This window comes from Miscanthus floridulus, chromosome 7, assembly GCF_019320115.1.
Source record: "Miscanthus floridulus cultivar M001 chromosome 7, ASM1932011v1, whole genome shotgun sequence".
NCBI classification, from domain to species: Eukaryota; Viridiplantae; Streptophyta; class Magnoliopsida; order Poales; family Poaceae; genus Miscanthus; species Miscanthus floridulus.
In genome coordinates this window covers 135,176,133-135,196,105 of record NC_089586.1, presented here as the reverse complement: position 1 = coordinate 135,196,105, position 19,973 = coordinate 135,176,133, and the positions used below count along the sequence as shown (strand labels likewise).

Here is a 19,973-nt window from a genome sequence, read left to right as displayed (position 1 = left end):
AGGGCATGTACCCTAAGAGTCTCAGTAGCACTTGACGTCCTGAGTTTGACTCTTTGTAGGGGCGAATATTTTAGGATTTAATCGTTTTGTATCTTCAGTGGCAGGTAATGTTTCCCTTCGTAGCGAGACGTCTATAGTGACTTTGTCTCGAGGATTTGTCGGCTCAGTTTTGAAGGTGGTGATGGAGTAGGATCAACGTGCGTGTGAGTTTACGTCGTACTGTGTTACTGTATAGTCTAAAAAGAATTGCATGATTTTGTTTAATGGCATGAAAACGGCAGCACGCAGCTGTCAGTGGCGCGGCGCAAAGGAGCAATCGCCACCTGATCCTGATGCGGAGGCGGAGGCGGTGGCGCGCCGCCCCCGGTTTTGGCATTTGGCAAGCACGGACGGAGACAAATCCGCGGCTCGGGTCGGGTCGCCACGACCGAATTCCATCTCCAGCGCGTACGGGCACGGACGACTAGACGAGAGAGACGGCTGCACCGCCCCGCCCTTCGCCGCCAAGAAAACGAAGCCACTGGAACCCGACGCGGAGGGAGAGGCCAGAAAGCGACCCGTCCGCGACGCCGCCCCGCCCCGTCCGTCTCGCTCCAGGCTCCGTTCCCTCCCTCCCCCCACCCCACCTGACCTCCCGCGTGGGAGATCCACCCGCCCGCCCCATGGCGCCGTCGCGGCCGCTCATGCGGGGGATCCGCCCGCCGCGCGTCTTCCCGACCCGCGGCGGCCGCGCCTCGCCGTACGCCATCGCGCTCACCGCCCTGCTCATCGTCTCCGCCGCCCTCCTCGCGCTCATCGCCTTCGGCGTCTTCTCTCTCCCCGTGTCCGCGCCCAACGCCGCCACTACCGCCGCCGGCGCTGCCGGAGGGGAGACCGAGTCCGCCGACGCCCGACCCGCGCGCCCCGGCGCCCGCCGCGACCTGGGGTGAGTCACGACTGATGTGATCCTTCCACGTCCACCTGGGGGTTCCGTTTCGGCCCCCGCATTTCCCTCCCCACCTGCTGTAGCTCCTTCAGATTTGGCTCGATCCGCTGCTGATCCTGATCGTCGCTGCTGTTGGCTGGTCGCGAGCAGGGAAGGGCTGGGAGAGCGCGGCGCGCAGTGGACCGAGGTCATCTCGTGGGAGCCCAGGGCTTTCGTCTACCACAACTTCCTGGTAAGCAATGCAATGCCAATGCCACCACCGCGGTCTCTCTGTCTGTGCATGCTTGCTCATCTGTGTAAAGTTCTTCGCGTCATCTGATTGTCATGACCGAGATGGATTGAATCATGAGCTGTGTGGTAGTACAGTTGGATCTGGGAATAGAATAATGGTGCTCATCTTATGACTTACGCATGTGTTTTGCCATGAACTTAGCAATTGTGTGTACTGCATTCCAGTTTTATTTAGTTTTTTTTTTTTTTTTTGGGTGGGGTGGGGGGTCTCAATTGCATTTTATTTTAACATAAAAAGCTAGACTAAACTTCTAGTATTAGGCCTTCATTTTATCATAGCACAACTCTATTTTGTGGTGGATTATGAGCTGACATATGAGACAATTGGGATGTAATGGCCAAACTAAACCATATTAAATGCAGTGGAATACTTGTCTTCTTGACTAGTTCCCTGTGGCATATATGTTGCTGGTGGTTTTACATAGGGACCAAATTGCCTATGGATGGAAGAGCCACATGCATCGTCTGTCGCTGATATATTCTTTTGCTTCTTGTTGTGTATCACCATCATTGAAATGCGAGTACACCTGACTTCATAAATACCGTGTTTAGGTTGACGTGGTTGGTTATGCAATTCCATATCTACCGTCTACTTAGGAAAAACATCTCAGATGTTATGTGTGTGTTCAATTGTTCATAGTTATGCATACTGTACAATCTATGTAGTCAGTATTTACTAACTGCTTCTCCCCACCCAATGTCAATGATTATCTGACTACGCTGATTGCTGATACTTTGTTCTTTTTCTTAGTCTAAGGAAGAGTGTGAGTACCTAATTGAATTGGCCAAGCCTCACATGGTAAAATCAACAGTTGTCGACAGCACTACTGGTAAAAGCAAGGACAGCAGGGTCCGGACAAGTTCAGGCATGTTTCTTCAAAGAGGAAGAGACAAGGTTATTCGAGCAATTGAAAAGAGGATAGCAAACTACACCTTCACACCTGTAGGTGTGTGATTTTTATGAGTATATTTAGTGTACGGCTATATTTTTCACGAGCAAGATCTGTGCTTAGCGTGATCTTAAAAATGATAAATTAAAACGTATAGCACATAGCGCAATTTGATGGTTATATGTGCCTTCTTAGTTGTTTGTTAGGAATAACATTACACCCAATGACACGAAACTGAGTTTTGTCAGCATGTTCCCATCATGAAATGCAGTCTAGCTATGTATCTCCAACTCGTTCTCTCTTTTTGCTTTGATCATTTAAAGGATGTATTATCCTGTTGAATCATATTAATATATGCTGCCTTACAGATCATGGTGAGGGACTCCAAGTGCTGCATTATGAAGTCGGGCAGAAGTATGAGCCTCACTTTGATTATTTTCTTGATGAGTTCAACACCAAGAATGGTGGTCAGAGGATGGCTACTCTTCTGATGTATCTGTAAGTATATATTTATACATTATTTTCTTGTTAGATAATTGTAGTGTTAATTGAGTTTGCTGTATTTTCTTATATATTATTTTTAATGGGTACAGATCAGATGTTGAAGAAGGGGGTGAGACTATTTTCCCTGATGCAAATGTGAACGCCAGTTCTTTACCATGGTACAATGAGCTTTCAGAGTGTGCCAAAAGAGGCCTTTCTGTCAAACCAAAGATGGGAGATGCACTTCTTTTCTGGAGCATGAAACCAGATGCCACTCTGGACCCATTAAGTTTGCATGGTTAGTTCAATAGCCGTCTTTTGTTTTTGTTACTTATTTTTTCTTCAATGATATGGGAAGGTCTGAAGATATTCCACCTTTTCATTTATGAAGCCCTTGTAGCCTTGTTCCATTTTCCCTGTGGAAAGATATTGGCCCTCCAGCTTTTCATATGTTATATTATATGCAGTTTTATTTATATCCTGTTGTTCTTGCAGGGGGTTGTCCTGTGATTAGAGGAAATAAATGGTCGTCAACCAAGTGGATGCATATCCATGAGTACAAAGCTTGAGGCTTGGAGAGTCGAACATAAAAAAGGTATATGCTGTTGGATTGGGTTTGTAAGGTGTTACTTGTGCTATTTTAACATGTATTTAGTCTTGGCACAAATGTGGCTTTGAGCTTTGAAGTAACTTGGCACCTGTCTCCAATTATCTTTGCACTTAGAGATTGATCTATATAAAACCCAACCGTGCTGCTTGATTTGTTTGCAAGGAATACAGAGCCTTGATCATGTGAAGGTTTTGCTTGAAGAATTGTTAAAACTAATTTGGCGCTCTACTTTCTCCTGCAGATGGACCTCTATGCATGTGACTTGGGGCTCTACGGGATTGACACTCATGTATGCTTTAGACCCACTGAAGCTGTATTCTTTGCTCCTTTGTTGGAGGGGAGATAACAGGGGGCCAATAAGCAGGGGCATTGCTCGTCCCTGCAGAATTTTTTGGGGCTGATCCTTGCTGACTTTGCTTTTGTCTTTTCTTTTCTTTTTCTTCCCTTGCAGTACCCCAGCTATAGAGAAGTGGTGTAGTGTCTGGGGGCATAGAGTTTGAGATTTTGTTTTTGTGCCATACCCCTAGTATTAGTACATGAATGCTGTATTACTACGATACTTATAAGCTTTGGTACTAATGAATAATGAGGCCTAGAGCTCACATCTAGTACATGAATGCTGTGTTACTGTTGAAGATGTCTCCCTGTCGGTGGTGGTTTGATTGATGGTGCTGGAACTCAGCTGCAGGTGTTGTACCGATCCTAAGGATCTGCTGCAGAACAACACAAGTGTTTAATTTTCTTGTGGAAGAGTGATCCGGCCCACAATGTGAAGCGACAAAAATATGCACTCGTACCCAAAGAGAGTTTATTCCTCGTCCCAAGACCCTGACCGACAGACGCTAACTAACCAAACACGACAGGAAGAATCGCAATCTGTGTCAATCGCCATCAGCCCATCACCTATGCGGATGTGATGACTCGGGTAGCGCCAATCGCGGCCTCACAGCACAACGCACTTCACATGACATGAGAAGGAAGCAGCAAACAAATGGTGATTGTCCGCGGCGATGCACTAGTCAACAGGACAGAAGCGGTTTTAGCAAAGCTCATATGAGTAATTCGTATTGAGATCATTTCATTGGATAAATAGCTGTTATTCCAAAATTTAATTGCTACCGGACTCCTCGTCTGCGGTAGCACACGGCAAAACTGCCGGGCCATTCCAAAAACGCTCACACCAAACACCCAAAATCTTACCCAAACACTAGTTGTCGTCAGTAACTCCTCCAAAACCACAAGCACAGCTATCAAGATACGTTTCAACTCTACATAGGTGTATACTTTACCCACAAGCTATGTAAACAACGCAATGCACTTACCGTGAAGGCCCGGCCCGGCCCTGTCCTAACCACTACCCTCCTAGCATCATCTCAGCATAGCTGCGACGAAATCACCTAGTTCAAAAAAAGGGGGATTAAGACCTTTAAGCGACTCCAATCCGGGTCACAAGCCTGCATTACTTGCACCTTCCCTTTGCTTGTCCGTTGCACCCTGCCTCTAGACAACTACCAGACTAACTAGTAACTAGAGGGGTTTAGGTCAATCCCTATCACATACAGGGTCGAATGGTTACATAAATTTAAGTAAGGCAAGATGAAACACCAACTCAGTCCTCAATCGAGACAGGGTGGACATCTTCTGCTTCAATCCCGAGTTCCGTCCAAACTTCAAGGGCAAACATGTATGGTTCCACCTAATCTCTAATTTACCCAAAACCCTTTCATTCAATAAGGTGTTACCATAAACCACTTTGAAAGCATCTAGGCCCCTAGTTGGGTTTCGGTGATTAATGACAATACGTGATTACTGTGACTAACGTGTGTTTTACAGATGCAATTAAGTTAGGTCATGGTAATGACAATTGATTGGACAATCATGGTTGTCATGCCCCTACGATGGAAATCGTTTCGGTTTTTAAAGGATGGACGACAAGGTTAAGAATGGACTAGTTCTAAGTGTCGTTTGGTGTTGAAGAGACACTTAGAGTAGTTTAGGACTTTGTTTTTCCTTTGGCCGTACTATTAAGGGGGGTATGGATGGGTAGCTTGACCTAGGTGAGTCTAGTGGGTTAGGTGTGGTGCACACTTGTTAAATCTAGCACTAGGTAGCTCCTGAAAAGCCCTTAGATCAATTGGAGCAAACTTCATTCACATATGATTGTGAGTTGAAAGTGAATGGAGGGTCAAATGTTGATCGAATGCTGGTTTCGGTGTGACCGGACGCTGGCGCAGAGCCCAGTCAGTTCATTTGATCAAGGTGAAGTCATTTGGATGTGACCGGACGCTGAGAGGTGAGTGACCGGACGCTGGGTGCTAGAATCAGGTCAACTCTAGTAAGGTTCTAGAAAGGGAGAATCCTGATCGGACGCGTCCGGTCAGTGATGACCGGACGCTAGTCAGGTTCCGGCTACTGACCGAACGTTGAGTAACAAAGTGATCGGACACTGGGTGCCAGAGTCCGATCAACATCAGTAAGGTTCCAGAGGGCAGTTTTTGTAACCGGACGCGTCCGGTCAGTGCTGACCGGACGCTGGCCAGTGTCCGGTCATAACTTAAACTACACAGAGGCAGATGAACTGATCGGAGCGTTCGGTCACCTTGACCGCTCCCCACTAGTCCTCGTTGGAGCACCCGCGCAAGGGTATAGCTCCCCCTTGATCCGCGCAAGGATCAAGTGCTCTCTATGGGTTGATTCTTCAATACTCCATCACGGTGAATCACCCATAACCGCTCACAACTTAAGTTGGGTCATTCATAAGCTCCACCGGATGATCACCAAGCTCCCAATCACCACCAAACCGTCTAGGTGATGGTGATCACCAAGAGTAACAAGCACGAACTCTCACTTGACCACGACAAGCCTAATGAGAAGGGTGGATGCACACTTTGCTACTCTTGGTTTCACTAATGAGGTCTCTCACTTGGATTCTCAAATCTCAATCACCTCACTAGGACCTTGCTCTTCTTGGCACTCTCAAGGGTGTTTCTTTGGAATACTTAGAGCCGCCTCACAAGGATTCCCAAAACCTTGAGATCCCATGCACGAGAAAAAGGAATGCAAAGGCTCAAAACACCATCTTTAGAGGCTTTTGCAAAGATGTGTTTAACCAGGTGAGGAACCACAAGGACGCCCATGCACTATGATCGGACATTTGTGCACTCCATGAGGGAACTAAGAGCGAGCGTGAGAAACGCTATCATCTTGTTATGAAAAAGCTTAATTCTTTTAAGATGCTTCCTAAAGAGAGTGCTAATGAAATGTACTCACGCTTGAATGTTCTTGTAGAGAAAGTCAATGGGCTTGGACTTACTCAAATGCAACCATCCGATGTTGTGAGAAAGATTTTGAGTGTCCTCCCCATTGATAAATATGGATATATTGTGACCGTGCTTCATCAAGGATCTTTCCACCGCTACACCGACTCAAATCTTGGGAAAGATCAATGCTCATAAGATGTACATGCACATCACACCACAAGATGACTCATCCTCTACCAAAAAGAAAGACAAAGACTTAGCATTCAAGGCTACCCAAGAGAAGGGAAAGCAAGAATTGAGTATGAGAGCTCAAGTGATGATGAAGTTGATGATGCAAGTCTTGCTCTCATAGTGAGAAGAACCGCCAAGATGCTAAAGAAGCTCAACAAGAGTGGCATCAAGTTTAATGGCAAGAAAAATAAGTTCTTCAATAGCTCTAGAAGGAAGCCAATCTCCAAGATGGATTGCTACAATTGTGGAGAACTTGGTCATCTAGCACATCAGTACACAAAGCCTAAAAAAGATAAGTACAAGAATAAGAACAAGGGCAAGAAAGATGACTTAAGTGATGAAGATGAAAAGAAGAAGAACAAGCCATACAAAAAGAAAGATGGCAAGGACTTCCACAAGAAGAAGAAAAATGGGAAGGCATACATCGTCGGTGATTGGCTCATAGACATTGATTCATCAAGTTGCTCATCCGATGATGATAGTGATAATGAGAAGGTGGCCGCAATTGTGATTGACTCTTCATCATCTTCACCGATACCACCGCCATCATCCTCTACACACCTATGCCTTTTGGCCAAGGGTGAACGAAAGGTATCAAATGATGATGATAGTAGTGGTGATGATCATGCTAACAATGATGATACTGATAGTGATAGTGATGATGATGAATATGAATCACCTTCATATGATGATCTTGTTAAATTGCTAAATCAATACACTAAGATCATTAGAAAGACTAGAGCTAAGAATGACAAGCTAGAAGCTAAGAATGATTCTCTTTTAGCCAAATGTGATATAGCCGAAAGGCTAGTGTTGAGCTTAGAGAAGCAAATGAAGCTATGTCATCCAAACTCAAGGAGCTCAAATCTTCTAAGAAAGCACTTAGAGATAAACATGATAAACTCGAGGGGATGCATAAAGAGCTCATCACTAGCCACAATATGCTAAAAGAAGAATATACAACTCTCAAAATAAATCATGATAATCTCGTTATTGCTCAAGAATTTTTATCCAATGAGCCACATGATGCTACTAACTATATTGTTAAGATTGATATAGCTACATCATGTGATGATTTAATTGTTGAGAGCATTGAGCAAGGATCTAGTAGCAAAGGCAAGCAAGTGGTTGAAACCGACAACTATGATGAGTATATCAAGCTCAAGCATGATAATGAAAAGCTCAAGAAAGATCTTGAAGAGCTCAAAACCACCAACACTATAGTGCTAGAAACTCTTGATCATGATGGTGACTTGAATCTTGAGAATAAGAAGCTCAAAGAAGAGAACAAGAAACTCAAGGAAGAGAAAAATAATGATGCACTCAAGGAATAAAACAATAAGCTCAAGTTGGAGAAAGAGCATCTCAAGATTGGATTGAACAAGTTCACAAGAGGCAAGCATCTTCAAAGTGAGCTACTAATGAACACCATCATGAAGATGGATAGAAGTGGCATTGGTTACTTGGCAAACCAAGAGAAGAAGGCTTAAGCTCAACAACAACAACACAAGTCAAAGCCAAAGCCAAAGAGGTATTTTGAGTGTGGACAAGAAGGCCACTTTGCCCATGAGTGTCAAACTCCACCACCACAACCCTTGCCCAAGCATGCTAGACCCTTTGCTTTCAATGCTCATTACATGCTTAGAAAGGACTCTAGTGGAAAGATGAAAGTTACATTCTTAGGACCTTTCAATAAGAATAGACCTAAGAAAATTTGGATAGTAAAGTCACTTATTGAGAAAGTCAAGGGTCCTCAACAAGTTTGGGTTTCGAAAGCTTGATCTCTTGTGTGTAGGTAAACTACAAGACCAATGGAAGTCATTGAGTAATTGATAGTGGTTGTACACAACATATGACCGGTGATCCTCGTATATTCACCTCACTAGATGAAGAAGTAGATAGACAAGAAAGAATCACATTTGGAGATAATTCAAAGGGCAAAGTTAAAGGATTGGGCAAAGTGGCAATATCAAATGATCATTCAATCTCAAATATGCTCTATGTTGCTTCATTGAGTTTTAACTTGTTATCCATTGGACAATTGTGTGATCTTAGCTTTCAATGCCCATTTACCGAGAAGGAAGTGGTTGTATCCAAGAAAGACAATGATCAAGTGATATTCAAGGGATTTAGATACAACAACCTATATCTAGTGGATTTCACCTCCGAAGATGCTAATTTGAAGACTTGTCTATTCACCAAAATAACACTTGGGTGGCTATGGCATAGAAGACTTGTTTATGTTGGGATAAGCTCACTCAAGAAGCTAATGAAGAATGATTTGGTGAGAGGGTTGAAGGATGTGAAGTTTGAGAAGGACAAGCTTTGTAGTGCATGTCAAGCCAGCAAGCAAGTTGCAAATACTCATCCTACAAAAGCTTTCATGTCATCCACAAGAGTACTAGAGCTTCTTCACATGGATTTATTTGGACCAACAACATATAAGAGTTTGGGAGGAAATCTTTATTGTCTTGTGATTGTTGATGACTACTCTAGATACACATGGGTATTCTTCCTTCATGACAAATCCAAAGTTGCATCATGCTTCAAAAAGTTTGTTAAGAGAGCACAAAATGAGTTTGAAGTGAAGCTCAAGAAGATTAGAAGCTACAATGGGAAAGAATTTGACAACACAAATATTAAAACCTATTGTGATGAAGTTAGGATCAAGCATGAGGTCTTCGCAACATATACTCCTCAACAAAATGGTGTAGTTGAGAGAAAGAACCAGACATTGATTACACTAGCAAGAACAATGCTTGATGAGTACAACACTCCCAAAACTCTATGGGCGGAAGCTATCAATACTGCATGCTATGCATCCAACCGCCTATTGCTACGAAAGTTTCTTGGTAAGACACCTTATGAGTTGCTCAATGGGAAGAAGCCAGACGTCTCTTTCTTTAGGGTGTTTGATTGCAAATGCTACATCTATAAGAAGTGGCAACACCTAGGGAAGTTTTAAAGATATTGTGATATTGGTTTTCTTATTGGTTACCCATCAAAGTCCAAAGCATATAGAGTATTTAATCATGCCACCGACTTGGTTGAAGAAACATATGATATGGAATTTGATGAATCTAATAGCTCCCAAGGAGTACATAAGAATCTTGATGATGTAGGTGATAAACCATTGAGGGAGGCTATGAAGAATATTCTGGTTGGAGACATCAAACCACAAGATGATGAAGATGTTGTATAAGTGATTAATCCACCTTCTTCATCAAATGTGCCATAAGATGGTGATAAAGATGGGAGAGTAGAAAATAAAGATACTCATATCTCCCATGAGCAAATGGTGATACAAGCACATGATGTTGATGCTCCACAACCTCCCCCTTAAGTGGTTGATAGAAGAAATTCACCTCTACTATAAGCTCATCCACAAGATCTCATCATAGGGAGTCCATCAAAGGGAGTAATGACTCGCTCTCAAAAGCTTGCTTTATTTATTGAACATCACTCTTTTGTCTCTTGCTTTGAGCCTACTAATGTAGAAGAAGCTCTTCAAGATGCTGATTGGATAAATGCCATACATGAAGAGTTGAACAACTTCACCCGCAATGAAGTCTGGACTCTTGAAGAGCGATCATAAGGTGCAAGAGTCATTGGAACAAAGTGAGTGTTCCACAACAAGCAAGATGATCAAAGCATTGTTGTGAGGAACAAGGCAAGACTAGTTGCAAAGGGGTTCTCTAAAGTTGAAGGATTGGATTTTGGAGAGACCTTTGCACCGGTTGCAAGACTAGAAGCCATATCCTACTTGCATATGCATCACATCATGAAATGAAACTATATTAAATAGATGTGAAAAGTGCATTTTTAAATATCTTTATAAACAAACTAGTCTATGTTGATCAACCTCCCAGGTTTGAAGACCTTAGATATCCTAATCATATTTATATGTTGTCCAAGACGCTATATGGGCTTAAGCAAGCCCTAAGAGCTTGGTATGAGTGTCTTCAGGACTTCCTCATTGAGAAGGGCTTCACCATTAGAAAGGTCGACACCACACTATTCACCAAGAAGCTTGATGGATATATCTTCATTTGTCAAGTATATGTTGATGATATCATATTTAGATCATCAAATGAAGATTCTTGTAAAGAGTTTAGTGAATTGATGTCGAAGAAGTTCGAGATGTCAATGATTGGAGAACTTACATTCTTTCTTGGTTTTCAAGTCAAGCAAATGAGAGAAGGAATTTTTATCTCTCAAGAAAAGTACACCAAGGATCTTCTCAAGAGGTTCAAAATGGATGAATGTAAGCCAATTAAGACACTAATGCCAACTAATGGACATCTCGACCTAGATGAGGGAGGTAACATGGTTGATCAAACTCTCTACCGCTCTATGATTGGTAGCTTGTTATATTTAATCGCATCTAGGCCCGATATCATGTTTAGTGTGTGTATGTGTGCTAGATTTCAAGCTAATCCTAAGGAAACTCATTTGATTGCCGTTAAAAGAATCCTTAGATATCTTAAGCACACACCAAGTATTGGCCTTTGGTATCCTAAAGGAGCTATATTTGAATTAGTTGGCTATTCTGATTTGGATTATGCCAGTTGCAAAGTTGATAGAAAAAGCACATCTGGAGGGTGCCATTTGCTTGGTAGATCACTTGTGTCTTCGTCCTCCAAGAAATAAAATAGTGTGGCTTTGTCCACCATCGAAGCGGAATACATTACCATGGGTGCTTGTTGTGCACAAATACTTTACATGAAACAAACTTTGCTAGACTATGGTGTAGTTCTAGAAAAGGTACTACTTTTGTGTGACAATGAGAGTGCGGTAAAACTTGCTAATAATCTGGTTCAACACTCTCGCACCAAGCATATAGATATCCGCCATCACTTTCTTAGAGATCATGTTGCAAAGAATGATATTTCTTTAGAAGGTGTAAGGACTGAGGATCAATTGGCGGATATCTTTACTAAACCGCTAGATGAGGCAACATTTTGTCGGTTGAGGAATGAGCTCAATGTGCTTGATTTTAGCAACTTCATTAGGAAATGAGCTTGTGTTGTCCCTTGCATTGCATTGTAATATACAACATGTTTAATCTTTAGTAATACATATAGGGCTTATCTAACATGGTTAAGATAACCTCCAAAAAGCATGTGAAGAAGCTTAACCTTGGATCAAACTTGACAAGCAACTAGAATTACTTTCAAGTATTGCATTCCATATGCATAAATGTTGTTTTATCGTTTCTCTTCAATCACCCTTTTATTGCCTATTTTTTTAAAAAGAATTATAGCCTAAGGAAAAATATTTTAAAAAAATTGAGTGTTTGAGAGAGGTCACTCACATCAATCCCAATTGGTGTTTATTTGGATCTTATTGAAGTTGGGACTCGATTGGTAATAGGCAGCTCGAAGGATTTTGAAGAATTACTGAAAAGGAGTGACCGGACACTGGACCAGACTCTACTCCCCTGCGTTCGATCAGTTCACAGGTGGTGAACCGTTGCTGTGAAGGAATGACCGGACGGTAGAACAGTGTTCTCCCTATGTTCGGTTAGAAGGTGATCCTACGTTCGGTCAAGCAAAGAAGACGAAGATAGGATCGACTAGACTCTGGCTGCGTCCGATCTCGACTCCAAGGGATTTGGACCTCTCTGGAGTCGACCAGACTCTAGGTGGCAGCGTTCGGTCATTGCCACTGAATCGATAGAACAATTTTTGTGTGCCTCCATAAATACATTTTGTGAGATGAGCAATTTTTCGACTGCCTCCATAAATAAAAATGATCGTCTCTGAAAACCCTAAGAGGCCGTTTGGATCCTTTCATTTTGGAGGAATTGAAATCTACTTAATTGATTAGGCATATTTTTCCTAAGCTCATAAATAAGTCTATCACAAATTCATATAGTGGGAGATGGAAACGGATTCTATAGATTATCATACTATAATTCTATTCTCCAACTTATAGCACACTCTTCAACTCATTTCTCTACAATAGAAATACAACATATAAGTATGTCCCTTGTATGCCTAACAATAAATATACAAATATATTCTATATACAACTATATTAGCTTAATTAATCTATGCCTAAATTGTAATTATTAGAATGAATTCAATTCCAAGGATCCAAGCAGGCCCTATGGTATTTTAGAAGGTGTGTCTATCTCTGTTAAGAAAAATAGTCTTTTCTCATTTTTATAGTAGTGACATTAATTGTCGGTGCGAAAAGTAACCAACACGTAAATATTTATAGTTTTGTCGTACGTTGTGATCGGACGTGGTCTAGCACTCAATGACACAGGGTTTATACTGGTTCAGGCAATGTGCCCTACGTCTAGTCTGAGTCGATCGATGACTTTATTCCTGAGCCCAGGTGCTCGAAGTTTGCTATGGAGTTACAAACGAGAGAGAGAAAGATAGGGGTACAAGAGGTCCGATCAGACTCTAGACTGAAGGGGCCGAGAGTGACAGGAGCTTCTACATGAGCAATGTATTCGAGTGTGTACTCTGTGTAGCTTTAGAGTGTCTAAAGCTAGCAGAGATTGAGTTGACCATCGGTTGTTCGAATCGTCTTTGTTTGTTCGAGTTGTCCATATTGGGAAAGAGTGCATCCCCTTTTATAGATAAAGGGGATGGCTTTACAAGAAAGAGAGAGAGAGAGAGTATGTATGCTACTAAGTCTTGTTGCCCACGTCGTTGGTTACAAGATGATTATAGACGCCCACAATACTTTTTATGTCGAACGCATGTGGGAGGTTTTACCGTATTCACCATGTATGGCAAACGACGACGCCCACAATACTATTGATGCCTAGAGGCATGTGGGTGGGTTACCGTGTTCGCCTGGTATGGGAATTGATGGCACCCACAACACTATAGGGCAAACATCGGTGCCCACAATACTGCTTGGGTTCTGATATGCCTGGAAGGTTGCAGGGCACCCGTCTGACATGCCTTATCGGTACTATATTGTAGGTGTACAGGGTACGGTCCTTGGTATTATGGTTGACTTAAGCACTCTGCTTTACATGCTCTACCCATTTCCTAGGTCCTCACCGAGTGGGCGTCCTTGGTTGGTTGGTCCCAGTCGGCTCCAACTGCGCTAAGAAGAGCTATAAGCAGAGGTCCAGTGCATCCCCGGTCAGAGACGTGGGTCAGAGTCAAAAGCGAGTGTCGTTCCTCCTTGGCCAGGCCTTTCGGTCGAAGAAGCGGGCTAGAGTTAGAAGCAAGGCCTCTCGGTCAGATAGGCAGGCCAGAGTCGTTGGCCAGGCCTTCTGGTCGGAGAGGCAGGCCAAAGTCAGAGGCGAGCGCTGTTTCTCCTTGGCTAGGCCTTCTAGTCAGAGAGGCAGGCCGAAGTCAGAAGCAAGGCCTTTCGGTTAGAGAGGCGGGCCCAAGTTGAAGGTGAGCGTCGTTCCTCCTTGGCTAGGCATTCCTGTCGGAGACTGGATCGCCCTTCTAGCCTATCGTTTAGGTATTTTAGGTCGGCCTAGGAGTTGCATGTCGTTTGTAATGTCATCTATCAGGCCAAGCTTTTGCTGGAAAGCAGGTCCATGATGGACCCTATGTTTATGAACCCGACAGGAGGCCCCGAGCCCCTGAGCGATTCGAGTAGAATCATTTGGGGGATTTTTTGGTTTTGACAGTGGGTGCACGCGAGCGCACCCATGGGTGTATCCCCCGAGCCCCTGGATGATTCGGGTAGAATCATCCAAGGGGGGTTTCATGTTTGCTAGCGGGGGAATTTTTTTTGTTTCGACAACGGGTGCGCACGAGCGCACCTATTGTTGTAGCCCCCAAGCCCTCGGGCGATTCGAGCAGAATCACCTAAGGGGTTTTGTCAGTGGCCATGTGTGTGTGTGCACCTTGGTGGTCGTAGCTTCCTCTTTCTCGTTCCTAATCCTTTATTTCTATGAGCACGAGCCTAGGCGTTTGGGCGCGACCGAGGGACCAGGCGAGACAGAGTTGTCAACTATGGCATCGGGTGCGCTGAGGGTTTGGGCATGTCAAAGTCATGGATCTAGGCACTGGGCAGGCCAAGGAATCAAGGGAGTCGGAGTCACGGATCTAGGCACCAGGTGCAATGAGGGATCAGGTGAGTCGGAGTCATGGATCTAGGCACTAGGCGTGCCAAGGGATCGGGCGAGTCAGAGTCATGGATCCAGGCACCGGGCGCAATGAGGGATCGGGCGAGTCGGAGTTATGGATCTCGGTGCCAGGCGTGCCAAGGGATCGAGTGAGTCAGAGTCACGGATCTAGGTGCTAGGCGTAATGAGGGATCGGGTGACTCAGAGTCATGGATCCAGGCGCTAGGCGTAACGATGGATCAGGTGAGTTAGAGTCATGGATCCAAGCGCTAGGCGCAACGAGGGATCAGGCGAGTCAGAGTTGTGGATCCTTGAGCCCCATTAGGCTCGGTATGGGTTGGTTGAGTGTTGTGCATTACCCCGTCCACGGTTTCTGTAACCAGAGGGGTTGAGCTAACGTCGCTTGCCTTGATGGCTTGAGTGACATGCTCGGTGAGCTCACTAATGGGCATGTTTGAGTGAAATCTAGGTTCATCATTCATGACGGTGTTGGCATTGCCCTCATGTGGCATTCCACTGCTCCTTAACCCATGTCTCGGTAGATGCCTGTGTCATTCTGGAGACCGACCCATGTGGCCCACTGGCCTCCCCTCGATGGAGATTCTGTGGGTATGGCTCGAGGTTAGGATCGAATGAGAAGGTTGAGATGACCTTGTCTACTTTGGAGCAGACTAGGCGAGGGCCACTAGGGCTCATCTGCATTTTTTCCCCTGGCTCTGTTTGATGCGAGGTAGCCTCGAGCCCTTCATGGGCTAGCCTTCGAACCACGGTCGGTCATTGCTCATGGTGAATGAGGCAACTGCCGCTTCATGACGCAACATGAAGCATTGTGATTCATTAATTGCATATGCGATGCTTCGGATGTATGAATGTGTGCATGGATGAATGTGTTAATGCATGTTATGAGAATGGATGAATGAATGCTTATGCATTTAGAAAATCAAATAAAGTAAGGGGGATTGGTAGAGTTACCTTGATGACTCAAGTGATAGGTTTAGAAAATCAAATAAAGTAAGGGGGGTTGATAAAGTAAGGGGGGTGAATGAATGTTTATGTCCGAATGCGATCCATGCTCATCGTTCATGATGGAGTCGGCATGGCTGACATGGGGTGTCCCTCTGCTCCTTACCCATCTCTTGGTATTCACCTGAGTCGTTTGATCAACTCAGGAGGCCCGTTGGTCTCCCCTGGGTGGAGATCCCATTTGTTGGGCCCTTCCAAGTCTTGCCTAGGAAGGTGGAGGGCCGCCTGCGCATAGTTGCACCTTGTTTCCCATGCCCAGCGTGCGGTAGTGGTGGGCCATGCCCAGGCCACGTCCCATCTAACCAGGCACCATCTCGTTGGGCAGGGCGCATCCCATCGGTCAGGACGCGTCCCACCGCATCCCATCCGCATTGAATGGGGGATGGGAGAGGGTTTTTTTGCCCCAATCCTTTACCTTTCCCCAATTGTTGTGCCTCCTCCATAAATAGGGGAAGGGAGAGGGCTTTCGTCCCATTCCATCACCTATTCCCCATCTACCACCTCTCCTCCTCCTTCCTTCTTACCAAGAGCGTTCGTGTGCCATGGTGGTCCTTAGGAGAAAAAGGGGAGAGCGAGGGAGAGGAGAAACTTATAGATCCATTTGTGAATCCAAAGTGCAATATCGAGCTGGAGGTCATCCTATGTAAGCGAGTCAGTGCTGGCCACCTTCACCGAGAAGGGGGTGCTGTTGCCGAAAGAGGTGGCACACTGGAGGGCTCCCATGGGGGAGGCTTTTCCATGACCTCAGGCCGGTAAGGTCGTCTTCTTTCTCACCTTCCACAAGCGCGGGCTAGGATACCCCACGCATTGGTTCCTATATGGGCTCCTAAATGAGTAGGGCCTAGAGCTGTAGCACCTCAATCCGACTGGGGTGCTGCATATCGCTGGTTTCGTCACCATCTACGAGGCCTAATTTAGGATGGAGCCGCATGTGGATTTCTTCCGGCAACTCTTCTCTAAGTGAGCCTTGTTTGAGGGGGACCCGCCTAGGCCCACGCCGGTGGGGGACTTCACGTTGTAGGAGAAGCCAAGTTCATTGGGTGCCTACCCCACGTACTCCCCCTATGACTCAAACTGGGGGTGGCATGGGGAGTGGTTCTACATCAAGAACCTAGTGGAGGCACCATTCCCGTCGTTCACTAGTAGAATGCCGAATAGGCAGGACAGTTGGTCATGGGGCCCTTCTAGCCGACAAAACAAGCTAGAGATCATCGGGGCGGAGCTCTAGAAGTTGGTGCAGTAGGGCCTTGATGGGGTGCGGGTGTTCCACACCTTCTTCCACCGTTGGGTCGCCCCGCTGGTAGAAAGGATGCAATCGATGTGGATGTACACTGGCCCGACAGACCCCGACCGTGCGTCGTCGGAGGAGTTGGCGAAGGACAAAGTCTAGAGCCGACTCGACCAGGTGCTGCAACTGAGGCCCAAAGTGTCCCTCGATGGAAAACCTGGAGCTCTTCTCGCTTCAAAGTTGTCCAGCCTTGTACGTTCTCCTCTCCTTATTTCATGTCCCTTTTGATTCTGCTCTCCTATAATCTTGACTTTGAGTCATCTATTTTGTAGGGACTCAAACATTACAAGTCTTGGCCACATCTTCTGAAGGGTCTAGAGAGCATGGCTTGGCAAGCCGCCCTAAAGGAGGAGGCGGATGCCAAGAAGAAGAAGAGAGCTGAGAAGGCTCGGAGGAAGCACTAGAAGGAGTAGGATATCGCCAGGCGCATGTGGGCTAGGGAGAATAGGAGCAATGTTGAGGTGGAGCTTGAGTCAGAGGAGTTCATGGAGGTGGGGGACGACACAAGCTCCTCCAAGGATGGTGGAGGTCGGGACGCCACTATGACCTTGGTGGTGCATCACAAGCCTACGATCGCATCTGCCATGGTGGGTGGGACATAGAGAGGTGTGGTGATGCTCCCATGCCAAGGAAACATGACACGAGCTCAGACACTGCCGGTGAGCGGAAGCCAAAGCAGACGTGGTTGCCGCGCCCTTCAGAGGCATCGTCGACCATGTCCCCACTAGTTCCTAGCGTGGCGAGGTAGGCTAGGCGGTTGAAGGAGTGGGCTCACACCCCTACATCATCAGGGCTGGCAATGGTCCATGACCCATAATGGGGGGATGCCCCGCCAACTGCTCTAGTCGGTGCGCCTCGAGCCGACGGTCGTGGTGACTCGTGGGACGATCGGGAGCCGGCCGGGTCGACTTCTCCCTAGTCGAGGAGAGGGGTCGTGGCTCATGAGCTCTGAGTGGCCCTCATCCAGTGGGCCCATTATCGGTGGGTCAGGGCTTCAGAGCCCTACCGCTTGCGTCCCGATATGTATTCTTTGTTTCTTTTTGATCTCATAGTTGAGTTTTTGGAGTGCGACTAACCTGTTCTTTTCGACAGCGGCTAGATGCTAATGGGACTAAGCATCGCCCCAACTCCCATGTGGGTGGAGTGGACACCTAGCCTACATTGAGCCACGACGAGTGGCAGGGAGAGTAGGCTAGTGGCGGTGCATCCTTCCCCTCCGGAGGTGGTGCCATCCCAGCCGGTCGCAAGTATGGCGGTGGCGGAGGTGATGGTGGCGATCCCGGCGGTGGCGGAGGCTAGGTCAGAGGTAACCCTCATGATCCCTCCTGCACTAGCTATAGTAGAAGAGGGGAGAGAGACTAGGTTCCCTACCTTGCTGGTTGGAGGGCTGCATGGCTCGCCCTCCTAGTCGGAGCTGGAGGTGTTGGGGGGAGACATGGCAGAACATCCGCTGGTGGGCCATGAAATTGGGATAGTGGAGGTCTCCACCAACGGCGAAGTAGGTGACAGGGTGGAGCCGCCAGCACCATCATAGGAGCTAGCGGTGGTCCAATCGTTGGCTGGGCCTTCTAGCAGGCTGGAGGCGACCACTGACCTGGTGTGGCCCTACCCCAAGGACCTAAGGAAGGTTCGGTTCATCCTTCAGGATGAGTAGGAGGATCAACTCTAGGACATGCTTGGGGGAGAGGACTCACGATGGAGTCCGATCTCGCCCAAACTAGGTTGAAGCTCATGGAGGCCTTAGAGCGGGTCAAGGTCATCAATCAGGCGGTCACGATTGACCTACCCCATGTCATAGAGGTGAGTTTTCTACGTTCATCCTTAACTCCTTAGTCTTTCATCGGTTGCCTCAGCATGCTTGCTTATTGTTTTGTAGGGTCTGGAGGAGATGTCGAGCCACAAGTCTCGTTTCCTCTGGGAGGAGCATGCTTGGGAGGCCATGATGTCATGGCGGGTCGCTGAGCTTGAGTGCCAGCTAGAGTCCACCCATCATGAGTCCCAAGACCGGGTGGCAGAGGCGACCGAGGCTCGGGTAGCGAAACTACTCACGGTGGAGCGGGCGACCACCGTCGAGAAGGGGCTTGAGGTAGCACTATAGAAGTCCCTAGTAGAGACTGAGGCAACGCTCTAGAGTTCCCTGGAGTTAGAGCAGAAGGCCTAGTCGAAGGTTGACCAGGAAGTGTTCACGCTCTGGGGCCAGGTGCTTGGGACGGAGGAGTTGAATGCCTGGTTGTGCGAGCAGGTGGCTCGCCAGGAGGAAGGACTCTCCATCCTTGAGAACACCCACCTTGGTATGTACCTATTTGGTTTTTCATTGATGTCTTGGTTTCTTCCTTTAGCTTGCTTCTAAGCTTGTCATCCTTCTTCCAGAGCTGGGTGGAAAGGTTGGGTTGCTGGAGTAGGACCTAGAGATAGACAAGGCAATGATTGGTCGAAGCACGGAGGCGTTGGCCAAGTCCCTTGAAGTGTGACATGCTCTCGAGGGGGAACTTGACCAGATGCGCAATATCGCCTAGGTCATCATCTCGGAGGTCTTCGGTTGGCGCCAAGCACCAACACGCCCCCCATCTGACAGGCGAAGGTCTCAGATGAGGTTTAGGCCCTCATCTTCGATAGAATGTTCTATGAGACATCGAGGGTGCTGACTTCGGTGGTGACACACCACCCAAACCTAGACTTTGCCACCATCTACAACAGGTATGCCAACGGCTAGAGCCCGGACGCCATCCATTCTCTTGGGGAGAGCTTGCTACCACACACCAGTTGGTGGCAGAGCAAGTCTCCGCGCAGTGGGTGATAGAGGCTCACCGCGTGGGTGCAGCTAAAGGCACATGCTAGGAGGGCATCGCCTAGACTGCTAATGGAGTGGAGCTCAGGTCAGAGGTGAACGACATCACACCTCTGACCAAGCTGAAT

At 46.5% G+C, this 19,973-nt stretch overlaps 1 protein-coding gene across 1 annotated transcript; it reads left to right on the top strand.

Moving 5' to 3' along the window:
• The first annotated feature begins 341 nt into the window (after window positions 1–341).
• Window positions 342–3,655, top strand: LOC136464923 (probable prolyl 4-hydroxylase 3). The gene is made up of 7 exons (XM_066463869.1): window positions 342–925; window positions 1,076–1,157; window positions 1,968–2,163; window positions 2,475–2,604; window positions 2,700–2,887; window positions 3,085–3,184; window positions 3,441–3,655. The coding sequence occupies exons 1-6, from the start codon at window positions 663–665 to the stop codon at window positions 3,156–3,158; spliced, it is 933 nt and encodes a 310-aa protein (XP_066319966.1). The 5' UTR covers window positions 342–662; the 3' UTR covers window positions 3,159–3,184; window positions 3,441–3,655.
• The last annotated feature ends 16,318 nt before the right edge of the window (window positions 3,656–19,973 follow it).